The 15753-nt window shown below is 41.8% G+C and overlaps 1 protein-coding gene across 1 annotated transcript in view; it reads left to right on the top strand.

The window, feature by feature from the left end:
• Positions 1–15753, top strand: part of LOC138765278 (uncharacterized) — a 131997-nt gene that overhangs the window by 106637 nt on the left and 9607 nt on the right. The window contains exons 19-20 of the mRNA XM_069942328.1: positions 9819–9955; positions 12750–12860. Coding sequence (XP_069798429.1) covers positions 9819–9955; positions 12750–12860 — 248 coding nt within the window. The remainder of the gene's footprint in view (positions 1–9818; positions 9956–12749; positions 12861–15753) is intronic.

Here is a 15753-nt window from a genome sequence, read left to right on the forward strand (position 1 = left end):
CCTCCCCCCACTAACCCCCTACTGAAAAGAAAGAAGGTATAGGACAAGAGATTCACAACAGGAGTACTCCATATTATTAGGAGAAAGGGAATGTCTGCATGTCATTTAAATATTCATACTGTACCTTTGCAAATATGGGCACCATATTTTCCAAAATATATAGTATTTAAGTTATAAGTAATTTTTTCAAGTGGCACGCAACTCTGAACTTCTGCATGCCATCTTTGCATTCCCAAATCTGTATCTGTATACATTTCCTAGTTATTGTTAAAGTAATATGTATAAATTTCACTTGATACATATTCAATTTTAATTTCAGTTTAACTACTTTAATATCCCCCAACAGAAATATCATTGAATCCTGTGGGAATTTAACCTCCATTATTCGTTCTAACAAATTATCTATTTCCATCTAAAAAAGGTTTAACCATAGGACATTGCCAAGTAGAATGCAAAAATGTACCGACTTCCTGTCCACATCTAAAACATAAATCCAAAAAGGTATGGTTCAATCTATTTAATTTTTGAGGTGTAAAATATAACTGATGGATGAAATTATATTGTACCAACCTATATCTCACATTTATTGAACTTTTCATACTTTGTCTACACAACGCAATCCAACTATGGTCATCTATTTGCTTATTCAAATCTATCTCCCATCTCTGTCTTGATTTATGAACTCCTATTTTCCAGGCTTTCCTTTGTAACAAATAATACATTACCAAAATAAATTTCTTTAAATATCCATTACATATCAATGACTTTACCTCTGTCCCTGCTGGCAATAACAAATCATGACCAAAATTATCCCGTAAAAAGTTAGTCATCTGATAAAAACAGTCTAGTATTCTCAGATATCTGAAACTTTTCCTTCATTCTACTGAAAGTCATAAATTTCCCCGCTTCAAAACAATCCTCAATCTTCATAATACCACAACATTGCCAAATCCTTAAAAATTGACTGCCCATAGAAAATGGAATAAATCTGTTTTGAAATAATGACATTTTCCCTGACATCAAACCTATTTGCCCAATCTCTTGATCAACCTTATTCCAAAGCTCAATTAAATGCTTCAAAATAGGAATTTCTCTATTTGCTTTTAACAATCTTGAATTCCATTTATAAATAAAATCTTGTGGATTTGCTTCTCCTATTTTACTGAGTTCTATATTCACCCAAGATTAAATTTTATTTAAAATCATACAATGCATTAATAAATCACAACTGGGCTGCTTTATAATAATTCATAAAATTGGGGAGATGCAAACCTCCCAAATCATACCTCCATGTTAATTTCTCCAAGGAAACCCTCACCATTTTCTCTTTCCATAAAAATGTCCTAACACAAGCATTTAATTCCTTAATTTTTTTTTTGAGGAATTGCAATTGGAATCAATTGAAAAAGATATTGTATTCTAAGAAAGATATTCATCTTAACATAATTAGCTCCACCTATTAAAGTTATAGGTAACGTATTCCATCTTTCCAAGTCCTCTTATTTTCATCAATAATGGTGAGTAATTTAAATAATTTTTTTAAGCATCAGGCTATCCAAAATCAATAAGACTATTACATTGTGTATAATCTCTATTTACTAAAGGCATAATTTCATTTTTATCCCAATTAATTTTATAACCTGGAACTTCTCCATATTCTTTTAATCTTAATTTAAGTTGGTTCAGAGTTTAAAGGATCTGTTAAATTAATTAAAACATCGTCCGCAAATAAAATTTATTTTATATTCTTCTTGATTCACCTTAATATCATTTAACTTAGAATCCTGCCTTATTAATTCAGCCAAAGGTTCAATTGTTAAAATAAACAAAGCAGGTGGCAATGGACAACCATGCCTACTTGACCTAGTTAACTGAAAATTTCTGAAACTTGACCATTAGTTACCACCTTCGCACTGGGATTCTGTATATAGTTTGTGTTTTGTCATGTTGGTGTTGAAATAAACGTTTTGTTTAAAAAAAATGCAAGTTGGTCATATCTACACTGCCAAGCCCTTCTAATCCTGGCTTTTATTCTCCTCAAACCACAATAGTGCTGCAGGGACTCGTGTGCGTTTACATCAACGTGTGTGGTGCAAGGACTCTGCTCCAGTCATAGCTCAACGCTGGTGGAATTTGTGACTGTCAGATGTAGACCATTTTATCTACTGCGGGAATTCACCATGGTCTCATAGTTGGAGTGAGCATCCCCCCCCCCCCCCCAAGCGCGAATTCGAAGGAGGCGATCTGGGAACTGTATGGGGCTATAAATGAAATGCACACCCTGACGGACTGATGATTATCATTGGGGATTTCAACCAGGCAAACCTCAAGTCAGGGCTGCCTAAATTCCGTCAGTATGTGGACTTCGCTACAAGAGGGGCGAACACGTTGGACCTTGTGTATATGAACATTTCTGTTGCGTATCGGGCAGAGCCTCGCCCCCAACTCAGATACTCAGATCACAACTCTGTTATGCTAATCCCAGGATACAGTCCACTTGTCAGACACACCAGTCCAGTTTTGAAGCAGGTCAAAACCTGGCCGGCAAGGGCCATTTATGTGCTTCAAGACTGCTTTGAGCACACTGTGCTTCAAGACTGCTTTGAGCACACATATTCAAGGAAGCAGCAACCGATGGCGACTGCATCAATCTGGAGGAGTGACCAGCTAAATTAGTAAGTGTTCTGATGATGTCACTGTGCCCATGACCATCATTACTCGCTCTAACCAGAAGCCAAGGATGACTGCAGAGGTGCATGTGCTGCTCATGAACCGAGACACTGGCTTCAAAGCAGATGAAGCCCTAGCTATCGCAAGAGCCAAGCTGCCTTCGGCCATCAGGGAAGCAAAGCGTGCACATGCCCAGCGCATTCACAGTCACTTCCTGGACAGCAAGGACACGCAACGCATGTGGAAGGGCACACGAAATGCATGTGGAAGGGCACACGAGACATCACAAACCACAAGACTACATCATCTACCTGTGCAGGTGATGCCTCCCTTCCAGATGCACTGAACAACTTCTACGCACGTTTTGAGGAGAAAAAAAACCCACCTTTACTCCAAATGATCAGGTGCTGTGTCTTGCAGTGGCCAGTGTGAAGAGAGAGTTAGGCAAGGTCTGCAGGACAGGATAACATTTCCAGCAGATTGCTCAGAGGATATGCGACTCAGCTAGCAGATATTGTCACCAACATCTTTAACATCTCCCTGAGAAGCACCATGGACCCAATATGATTCAAAGCCACCATCATTGTCCCAGTGCTGAAGAAGTCATCTGTGCCCTGCCTCAATGACTACCGCCCTATTGTACTCATGTCGAGATCTCATCATGGGTCACTGGACCCCCTGCAGTTCGCATACAGATCCAACTGCTCTATGGATCATGCCATCGTCACTGCCCTCCAACTAGCCTTCACCCACCTGGAAAACAAGGACGCATATGTTTGACTGTTTATCAATTTCAGTTCGACATTCAATACAATCATACCTCATTACCTGAGCCTGCTGGGGTCGAAACACCTCCCTCTGCAATTGGATTCTTGACTTCCTGTCAGGGAGACCTCAAGCAGTCCAGATTGGTTACAACACTTACAAGACCATCACAATGAGCATGGGCCTCCCCCCTCCACCCACAGGGCTGCGTGCTTAGTCCACTGCTGTTCACTCTGATGACCCACGTCTGTGAAGCTGAACACAGCTCGAACCACATCATCAAGTTCGCTGATGACACCTCTGTGGTGGGCCTGATTAGAAAAAATGAGGAGTTACCATACAGAGATAAGGTGCAATCACTGGGGCTGGGGCAGAGCCAACAACCTGTATCTGAGCATTATTAAAACAAAAGAGATGGTTGGCATCTTCAGGAGGGCCCGGGGGACCATACTCTGCTGAACATTGACAGCTCGACCGTTGAAGTCAACAAGGGTGTCTAGTTCCTTGATGTGCACTTGGCGGAGAATCTCACCTGGTCCCTTAACACCAGCTCCATAGCCAAGAAAGCCCAGCAGCGCCTCTACTTCCAGTGAAGGCTGAGGATTCTACAGAGGATGTATTGAGAAGATTCTGTGCAACTGCATCATTGCCTGGTCTGGAGGCTGTACCACCTTGGACCGCGAGACCCTGCATAGGAATACTGAAGTCTGCGGAAAAGATAATCAGGAGCCTCTTCTTACATGAAGGACATCTACAACACTTGATGCAGGCTAAAAGCAATAAACATTGTGAAGGACTCCACACACCCCTCATGTAAACAGTTCTCCCTTCTGCCATCTGGTCGGAGGTACTCAGGTCATTATATCCAGATTGGGAAACAGTTCCCCCTCAAGCCATGAGGCTCCTGAATTCCCAGAACATGTATGGATAGTGTACTATGGACTTTTACTGTATACGTCATAATATTTTAATGTTTCAATGTGTTTAAATTCTATTCTAACTTTATTTATGTAAATATGCTCTGTGGTCCTAGAGAAATGCTATCTCGTCTTTACCAAGCAAGCATGGTATGAACAATAAATAAAGGTGACATGACTGACTTTTTTATTTATTTAATTTTTTTATTTTTCACACCATAAACCACATTGACCAAGATACATACATTTTCCTTTTCAAATATATAGTGTCATTTTCTTCCATCCCCTCCCTCCTCCCATCCCACCCTCCCTACCTCCCCCCCATTCATTTAAAGTACAAAATCTAAGATACTTTTAAACCAGTCAAACAATGTTGTCATTCAATAAAAATAAACAAGAAATTCCACTGGGTCAATTCTTTTCATTTCCTTCTCCTTTCGTTAATTTAGGTGGTAAATGTCCCCGGTAGGTTTTCTCTATTGTGTTTCATGTATGGCTCCCATATTTGTTCAAATATTTCAATATTATTTCTTAAACTATATGTTATTTTTTTCTAATGGAATACATTTATTCATTTCTATATACCATTGTTGTATTCTCAAATTATCTTCCAATTTCCAGGTTGACATAATACATTTTTTTGCTACGGCTAGAGCTATCTTAACAAATCTTTTTTGTGCACCATCCAAATCAAGTCCAAATTCTTTGTTTTTTATGTTACTTAGGAGGAGGATCTCTGGGTTTTTTGGTATATTGTTTTCTGTAATTTTATTTAATATTTTATTTTATTCTCACATGTCCAGATTGAATGAATTGTTGTTCCCATTTCTTTTTTACAACGAAAACATCTGTCAGATACTGTTGGGTCCCATTTATTTAACTTTTGAGGTGTAATGTATAGCCTGTGTTTCCAGTTATATTGTATCATACGTAACCTCGTATTTATTGTATTTCTCATCGTTCCAGAGCATAACTTCTCCCATGTTTCCTTTTTTATCTTTATATTTAAATCTTGTTCCCATTCTTGTTTAGTTTTACCATTTGTTTCCTCATTCTCCTTTTCTTGCAGTTTAATATACATATTTGTTATAAATCTTTTGATTATCATTGTATCTGTAATCACATATTCAAAGTTACTTCCCTCTGGTAACCTCAGACTGCTTCCTAATTTGTCCTTCAAGTAGGATCTCAATTGGTAATATGCCAGCTCTGTATCTTGAGTTATATTATATTTATCTTTCATTTGTTCAAAGGATAATAATCTATTTCCTGAAAAACAATTTTCTATTCTTTTGATCCCTTTTTTCTCCCATTCTCTAAAGGAAAGGTTATCTATTGTAAAAGGGAGTAACTGATTTTGCGTCATTATTAGTTTTGGTAATTGGTAATTTGTTTTATTCCTTTCTACATGAATCTTCTTCCAAATATTGAGCAGATGATGTAATACTGGAGAACTCCTACGTTGTACCAATTTTTAATCCCATTTATATATGTGTTCAGGTATCTTTTCCCCTATTTTATCTAGTTCTAATCTAGTCCAATCTGGCTTTTCCTTTGTTTGGTAAAAATCTGATAGGTATCTTAATTGTGCGGCTCTATAATAATTTTTAAAGTTTGGCAATTGTAAGCTTCCTTGTTTATACCATTCTGTTAATTTATCTAGTGCTATCCTCGGTTTCCCCCCTTTCCATAAAAATTTCCTTATTATTTTCTTTAACTCCTTGAAGAATTTCTCTGTCAAGTGTATTGGCAATGCCTGAAATAGGTATAATATCCTTGAGAAAATGTTCATTTTAATACAGTTTATCCTTCCTATTAGTGTTAATGGTAAATCTTTCCAATGCTCTAAATCGCCCTGTAATTTTTTCATTAGTGGATAATAATTGAGTTTATATAGATGGCCGAGATTTTTATTTATTTGTATACCTAGGTATCTTATTGGTTGCATTTGCCATCTGAATGGTGATTCCTTCTTAAATTTTGAGAAATCCGCATTATTCATTGGCATTGCTTCACTTTTATTTACGTTAATCTTGTAACCCGACACTTCTCCATATTCCTTCAATTTCTTATATAATTCTTTTATTGATAGTTCTGGTTCTGTTAAGTATACTATAACATCATCTGAAAATAAACTGATTTTATATTCCTTGTATTTTATTTTTATCCTTTTTATATTATTTTCTGTTCTTATCAATTCTGCTAGTGGTTCTATAGCTAACGCGAACAATAAGGGTGATAGTGGGCATCCCTGCCTTGTTGATCTGCTTAAGTTAAATTGCTTTGATATATATCCACTTACTGTCACTTTCGTTTGAATAAATAATTCCATTCTACTCTGTCAAAGGCCTTCTCTGCGTCTAAAGCAACTGCTACTGTTGGCGCTTTACTCCCTTCTACTGCATGAATTAAGTTAATAAATTTACAAATATTGTCTGTTGTGCGTCATTTTTTAATAAATCCAGTTTGGTCTAGATTTACCATTTTAGGTACATAATCTGCTAATCTGTTTGCTAATAGTTTAGCTATTATCTTATAATCTGTGTTAAGTAATGATATTGGTCTATATGACGCTGGTGCGAGTGGATCTTTCCCTTGCTTTGGTATTACTGTAATTATTGCTGTTTTACATGAATCTGGTAAGCTTTGTGTTTTGTCAATCTGGTTGATTACTTCCAGGAGGGGAGGAATTAATAAATCTTTAAATGTTTTATAGAATTCTATTGGGAATCCATCCTCCTATTTAAAACTTCTTTAACCCCATTCTCCCCTCCCCCTCCTGAATTCCCCTTTATCCCTTGTTGGGCAACCACATCTCCCCTCTCCATTTGGATTTGTGAATTCACTCGCAAACGTCAACTGATTTTAGTTAAAAATTAATTCTTATCTATACTCTATATATTTTCCTCTAAATACGGATACATTCATGTATACACATATATACATACACATCTATATATATATATATATATATATATATATACACCCATATACACACACACACATATAGTTCATGGTCATTTTTACTCTCATTACATGTCTTCATCTCTCTGCTTGTTTTGTAGTTGTTCGGCAAATTTTCGTGCTTCCTCTGGATCCGAGAATAGTCTGTTTTGTTGCCCTGGAATAACTATTTTAAGTACCGCTGGGTACTTTAACATAAATTTATATCCTTTTTTCCATAAGATCATTTTTGCTGTATTGAACTCCTTCCTCTTCTTCAGAAGTTCAAAACTTATGTCTGGATAGAAAATTTTTTTTGACCTTTGTATTCCAGTGGCTTTTTGTCTTCTCTTATTTTCTTCATTGCTTTCTCCAATATATTTTCTCTTGTTGTATATCTTAAGAATTTTACTAAAATGGATCTTGGTTTTTGCTGCGGTTGTGGTTTCGGGGCTAATGTTCTATGTGCCCTCTCTATTTCCATTTCTTCCTGTAATTCTGGTCTTCCTAGGACCCTGGGGATCCAATCTTTTATAAATTCTCTCATATTCTTGCCTTCTTCATCTTCCTTAAGGCCCACTATCTTTATATTATTTCTTCTATTATAGTTTTCTATTATATCTATCTTCTGAGCTAACAGCTCATGTGCCTCTTTAACTTTTTTATTAGATTCTTCTAATTTCTCTTTTAAATCATCTACTTCCATTTCTACAATTATTTCTCGTTCTTCCATATTATCCACTCTTTTTCCTATCTCTGATATGACCATTTCTATTTTATTCATTTTTTCTTCTGCACTCTTAATTCTTCTTTTTATCTCATTAAATTCTTGTAATTGCCATTCTTTCACTGATTCCATATATTCTTTAAAAAAAGATATATCCATTGTCTTGCCTTTCTCTTCTTCTTCCATTTCTTTCTGTTCTTCTTCTTCTTCTTCCTCTGGGTTGACCATCTGTTGTTTCCTTGTTTTCTTTTTCCCCTCTTCTTTCTTGTTGTCGTTATTTTCTCTGTTCTGCACCTGTTGCTGTGTTGCAGGTGTCTCTCTCAGCTGTGGAGATCGACTCCGCAGCTGTTCCCCTCCCGTCGGTGTTTTTTTTTCATGCGCATCATGCATGCGCGGTTGCGCACTTTTACTCGGCTCCTCGAGCCATTTTTGTAGTCCCGAGCTCGGGACTTCCACTGACCTGTGGGAGCGGGCTTCTCTCTCTGCGGCGGGCCTCCTCGGACAGGTAAGGCCTTCACCTTCTTCTTCCGACCTTCTTTCTTCTTCTCTTCTTCCCGTTGTTTTCGACTTTTCTCTCTTCGCTGCCATTTTCTTCTCACCTTTATTTTTACTTTGTTTTAATTTTTACTCTTGTACCTTTGTGTTTTGTGCATTTCTTTTTTAACTTTTCCGGAGAGGGCTGGAATTCCCTGACCGGCCACTACTCCATCACGTGACTCCTCGATTGACTTGACTGACTTGATGACGACAATGACATATTGCAGGCAGAGAACACCATCTTATCCTCCTGGATCTGTGTTGCCATAATCGGACCAGGCCAGTCACATACAATGTGCCTGTTTTGAAGGTGTGCTTGATGTGTTAATTAGCCCAAACGTCCAGGTTTCTCTTAATTTTTCCACTTTGGACTGCAGTTAGCCTCACATTCTTTTCCCTCTTAACCTTTCCTGTCTAGTTACTTGTCCAAATGAGTTTTTAAAAAAAAATCTTTATGACAAGGCCCTTCCAGCCCATGACACCTGTGCCACCCAATTAACCTACCAACCCCCATACATTTTTGGAGGGTAGGAGGAAACCTGAGCATTCATGAAAAACCCATGCAGGTCACGGGGAGACTGTACAAGCTCCTTACAGACAGTGTGGATTCAATCCTGGCTCACTGGTACTGCAATAGTGCTGTGCTGACCATGCCATTTTAATTGTCCCGATCTCCACCATTTCTTCTTGCAGCTGGTTCCACATAGCCACCACCTGTGTGGAAAAGCTGCCCCTCAAGACCCTTTGAAACCTTGTCCCTCACCTTATCTCTGCCCGTCCTAATTCTATAACCCTCCCAGCCTAGGCAGTCCGCTAGTCCCAGTTACATCCTCTGCAATCTTTTCCATCCTTCATACAGTCGGGGTGGAGGGGGCTGCCACCAGAACTGCCAGCAACGCTCACAGTGTGGTCTGACCTCCATCTTGTGGATCTGTGGCCTGACGTCACAGCTGCTTCAGGCAACGTAAAAGAGAAGAGGAGTACATCCTGGAACCTTGCTGAGGGACTCCAGGGGGAGGGTCAGGAACAAATTCTTGGACCTTGACTCCCTCCAGCTGCTCACTGTTTTCTCCTGTACTCAATGCCCTGACTAAGCAGGCACCTTCCTTTTTCACAAGATCTTCAAATGGATTCCATTTCTACCAGAAGTGAGCAACAGCTTGCCTTTCCCACTGTCTCCAAGAAGAGATCGCCTTGCAGGTTGGAGTCACTATGGCGTCCAACTGGTAACTTTTGCGTTTCCTATGTTTGTTTCACAGGCTCCCACAAGGAAGAGATCCTTCAGCCGGGCTGGGTTCCCTCACCCACAAAACGCTTCTCCTCCATGTTCAACATTCTTCACACATCGCACACTCGCAAACAGAAGATAAAACAATGGGCTCCTCTTGACATTGAGGTGAGGCTTCATGCAAGAACCATATGATCTGCCGGAAATGACCCGGACCCTAACCCACTGGTCCAACTCGCCTCCTCTCAGCCCATTCCTCTCCCATCCACACACCTGTTAGAATGTCTTTGGAACAGTTGTCAGGGCTCCCCGACCCTACCCCTCCTCTGACAGCTTGCTCCATGCACCTATCACCTTCAGCGTGAAGAGGGTGTCCCTCATGACCATTTCACGTCTTTCCCCTCTCACCTTAAATCTCTGCTCTTTCGTTGTACACTCCCTCAACCTGGGATACATACTGTGACTGTTCACCTTTTCCATAACCCTCATGGTTTTATAATCCTCCATAATGTCATCTCTCGGCCTCCTGCACTCCAGGGTGAAAAATCCCAGCCTATTCAGCCCCTTAAAACACAAGCCCCCTCTGTCCTGCTGAAACCCTCAGAGAATCTTTTCTCCAGGCTTTTCAGTTTAGTTCCATCTTTCCTACAGCTGGGGAACCGGAACTCCACACAATGCACCAAGTGTGGGCTCACCAACATCCTATGATATCCCTGCACCTGTACCCAGTGCCCTGAGTGATGAAGGCAAGTGTAGCCAAATGCCACCTTCACCACCCTGTCTACCCTCTTCATACTTCGATGGAACTAGGTACCTGTACCCTGAGGTTTCTCTGTTCTACAACACTCCCCAGGGCCCTATCATTTACTGTAAGTCCTGTCTTGATTTGACTTTACAAAATGCGTCACCTCACACCTGAATTAAACTCCATCTGCCATTGCCTGGCCCACTTAGCCAGTTGGCAAGATCCCGTTGCAGGCCTTGTAACAGGGCTCCAGTTTGAAAAACTAACCTTCATCAGCTTCTGTCTCCTCCCAAGAGGCTAACTCTGTATCCAGTTGGCCATCTCCCCCCTGGATCCCATGTGATCTGATCTTTTGGACCAGCATGTCATGTGGGGCCTTGCTAATCTCCTTGTAGAAGGGTTACCACCATGTCCTCATCATTCGTCTTGGTTGCCTCCTCAAAATTACTCATCAGATTGCTGAGACACCATTTCCAATGCACAAAGCCATTGCTGACTGTCCTTGATTAGTGTGAACTTTTCCAAATGCAGGTAGATCCTGTGACTCAAGACTCCCTCCAGTAACTACCCCACCACTACATTGAGATCACTGGCTTGTCTTTAGAGTCTTTTTCATATAAAGGCACCACGTTACCCACCCTCCAGTCTTCCAGCCCCTCTCTTGTGGCCACTGGTAATACAAATATCTCTACCAGGACCTACAATTTCTTCCGTAGATTCCCACAATGTTCTGGAATACATTGGGTCAGCTCAGGGATTTATCACTGTTCTGCATTTTAAGAGCCTTGTAATGTTCTCCGTCATTTTAGTCCCCTTGATGAAAACCATCAAGGTATGTACTCTCCTCATGATTTACCCCCCCTCTTCAACCTGGCACACCCTAGAGAGAAGAGCCCCGGAGCTCCTGAAAGCCCTAGATTCCTTGTATCAGCCTCATGAATATTCTTGACACTCCTTGGTTCAAGCACATCCACATTGTAATGTTACAACTGGAAATACACACAATATTCCAAATAGAACTGAACAGATGCTTTTTACAGTTGCAACATGATACCCCAGTACTCAGTGCCCAGCCTGATGAAAGCAAGGGTGCAGGATGCCTCTTCTCTACCCTGTCTATCTCTGTCACTACCTCCATGGAATGATGAATAGGTAGCCCCAGGGCTTCGTTCTATAACATCCCCTGCCCTTCACAGCCAATGTCCTGTCCTGGGTTAGTTTCCCAGAATATATCACCTGCTACTTACCTGAGTTGACTTCCATCTGCTGTTCTTTGGCCTACTTTCTGAGTTGATCCAGATCCTGGTGTAACTTGAAAGAATCTTCACTCTCACCGATTTTGGGAAAAATAACTTGGAAACCAACTATGGAAGAGATTCTGACCTCGGGACCCCCTCACTAGGAGTGGCTCTGATCCTGGGACCCCCCCCCCCCCACGACTGGGAGAGGCTCTGATCCTGGGAACCCCCCTCCCCCCCCGACTGGGAGAGGCTCTGACCCTGAGACTCTCTCACTGCGAGTAAGTGACCCCCTCATTGGGAGTTACTCTGATCCCTGGAACCCCCCCCTCCGCACTGGTAGTGACCAACCCCAGGACTCCCCCCTCACTGGGAGTGACTGACCCTGGGACTCCCCTCATTGGGAGGGAGTAACCCCCTCACTGAGAGTTACTCTGACCCCTGGACCCTCCCCCCCCGCACTGGTAGTGACCGACCCCAGAACTCCCCCCTCACTGGGAGTGACTGACCCTGGGACTCCCCTCATTGGGAGGGAGTAACCCCCTCACTGAGAGTTACTCTGACCCCTGGATCCTCTGCACTGAGAGTTACTCTGACCCCTGGATCCTCTGCACTGAGAGTGACTGACCCCGGGATCCCCCTGCACTGAGAGTGACTGACCCCAGGACCCCTCACTCTGTCAATCAAAATGGAAAGACCACAGATTCTGTTAATCTGGAACTAAATCCAGAGCCCACCACAGTCCGCACTGGATCCCCACCCCCCCCCCCCCAACTCAACTACCCACCTGTCATTCCACCTCTGATGATTGATGGTGTCTCACCCACTGAGGGAGGCAGTGTTTTCTTGGTGAAGGCTGGTGTGTTCCTGTTGTTGATGGTTTGAAGACACTCATGCTTGGAGCAGCGGTAACGGGGAAGCCTGGTCCATCAGAAGTCAAGAGGTTGTCCCTGTCTTCATGTATTTACTTCATTTGCAGGGTGTGTCAATGAGCGGTGATCTTCAGAGACGCAAAGCAGGCAAACGGAATTGGAAGAAGCTGTGGTTTGTTCTCCAGGAGAAAGTGCTCTACACATACAAGAACAGAGAGGCAAGTGGTTCCACCTCGACAACCCCTCTGCAGCGTCTCTTCGCGATCCCTTTGCTGCCTGCCTACCCTAGCAGACCTGACCTACCAATATTGACAGTCAAAAATAACCAAACCCTTGCTCCCTCCCCATATTTACCCAGATATCCCCTGAAGCCCCATAACCCCAATACCACATCCATCACCCCATCCTAATATACACCCAAATTCCCCACAATCCTGATATTGATACCACTGGATACCCACACCATCACCCCCACTCTGATCCCACCTGATACTCCACCACCCCCAATACTCTACCCCTAAATACCCAACCACTGATATTCCTCACGATGATTAATACATATCTAATATCTCACACTCCATACCCGATAATACCTGATTCCCATGAACCCAGATACCCCACTCCCTGATACCCCACTTCCCATATCCCACCTCGATATTCTACCCTAGATTCCAAAACCCCAAAACTATTCCCTTTTGATACACCTCCACCCTGATACCCCACCACTCCACCCATCCAATTCCCCACTACTGATATCCCAACTTATGCCTCACCACCCTTATACACCAGACAACCAGTTTCAAGAGTACACTGTGCATTCTGTTTAACCCTTTATACAGCTGTAACATGACATCCCTGCTCATGGATGCAATGGCCCACTCATAAAGACAAGCATGCCACACACCTTCTTCACTGCCACGCCTTCCTGTGACCCAGTACCTTTAGGTCTCTTCCCATACTCCTAAGAGCCCTGCCCTTCCCTGTGCAAGTCCTGCCCTGGTTTAACTTCCTCAAATGCATTACCTGGTGCTTGTCAGAGTTAAACATCATTTGCCATTCCTTGGGTCAACTCTCCAAGTTTATCCACAATCTGTTGTGACTTCAGATAACCTTCACTGTCTGCTATATCATCAATATTGGCAAATTTGTGCCTGAACTTTCTGAACCTACCATGTGCTGAGAAGGTCCCACATGAGCTTGAAGCATGTGGAACTTGGGGTAACATAGTGGGATAGATTGAGAGTTGGCTGTCAGGCAGAAAGCAAAGATGAGGATAGACATCTTGCTGTCCAGCTTGGCAGGCAATGCAGAGGGGTGAGCACAGGGATCAGTGATTGGTTCTCAGCTGCTTTGATTGACACATACAAATAGGACAGATTCAGTCATCTACTTGGTCATCATGGGCTAAATGGCCTGTTTCTATGAAAAGCCAGGTAACCATATTCAGCATCCACCACAGCACACATTTTTGTGCTATCAGAAAACTTACCTTGCCACAAACATTCTTGTCCAAATAATTCTAAATATTACAAAAATCAAGGGTCCTAGTATAAAACCCTGAGGCATTCCACTGGTAACGATCCTCCAGTCTATTAAACTGTCCTCTACAGCCACTCTGACTCCTGCCATTTTTAAAATCCAGCTAGTCTTCCATCCCATGTGTCCCAACCTTCCATTAACAATTTACCATGTGGTACCTTATCAAATGCTTCACTAATACAAATGGCATCAACTGCCTTGCTCTCTTCTACCTTCTTTGTCACATCTTCAAAAAATTCCAGCAAGATTGCGATACATAATTTCCCATGCACAAATCCATCCTGGCTCTCCTTAATTTTTCCCTGGCTATCCAAGTGTTGAACAACTTTATCTCTCAGAATCCTCTCCAGCTAATTCCCCACCAGTGACATCAGGCTAACAGGTCTGTGGTTACCAGATTATCCTTGCAGCCCTTCTTAAACAATGGCACCACATTAACCATCCTCCAGAACATGTTAAAAATGTCTGTCAAAGCCCCAACAATTTCCTTCCTGCCTGTCCACAGTATTCTGGGATGCACCCGACCTATACCTGGAGACTTATCCACCCTGAAACGATCTAAGACTGTTAACATTTCATTACTGATGTAGACATGCCCACGACTATCTTCATTAAGCTCCTTCCCACTTGTCCTGTTCTACAGTAAACACGTTCACAAAATATTCAAGATCTTCCCTATCCCCTCTGGCTCTGCATTTAGACACCCGTCCTGATTCTTAAGGGGACCCATGTTTTCCCTCAAAATACTTTTGTTCTTGATCTACATAAAATCATGTTGTATTCTTCTACATTCCTCACATTCCTCAAAGAATTTAGATGAAAATGTGTGACAATTAGCAAGTTTGTGGATAACAACAAGGAACAGATTAGGTACTCGAGGAGTGTAAAAACGTAGGAAGGAAATCCAGAGGGCTACAATAAGACATGATGTTGTTTTGGTAGATAAGGTGAAGGAACAACATCAATGGATATATTAAGAGCAAAAGGATAGCAAGGGGCAAAAAAAAAGCATCTCCTCCCATTTAACTGTACAGAGAGTCTATAGAAGTGAGGCAAACAGTGAGGTCTTGGAAATTGTACAGTTAATCAGAAGGAGGTGCTTACTTTTTTGAGGCATATAAGGGTAGATAAACCCCCAGGGCCTAACAAGATATTTCTTCGGACATTGAGGGAGGTGAGTGTAGAAATTGCAGGGGCCCTGGCAATTGTTTAAAAAAATTATTAGCCACGGATGACATGCTCAAGGATTGGAGGGTGGCTAATGTTGTTAGGTCATACTTAACCAATTGTGAAGCATTTTTAGAGGAGGTTACCAGGAAAAGTGATGAAAGAAAGGCTGTGGGTGTTATCGACATGGATTCTACTAATGGGTTTGACAAGGAGCCGCATGGGAGGTTTATCAAGGTTCAGTCACTCGGTATTCAGGATGAGATAGTAAATTGGATTAAACGTTGGCTTTGCAAGAGAAGCCCAGATGATTGGCTCTCTGACTGGAGGCCTGAAGGATTAGTCCTGAGTCCATTGTTGTTTGTCATCTGTATCAATGCTCTGCATGATAATGTGGTAAATTGG

This window comes from Narcine bancroftii, chromosome 5, assembly GCF_036971445.1.
Source record: "Narcine bancroftii isolate sNarBan1 chromosome 5, sNarBan1.hap1, whole genome shotgun sequence".
NCBI classification, from domain to species: Eukaryota; Metazoa; Chordata; class Chondrichthyes; order Torpediniformes; family Narcinidae; genus Narcine; species Narcine bancroftii.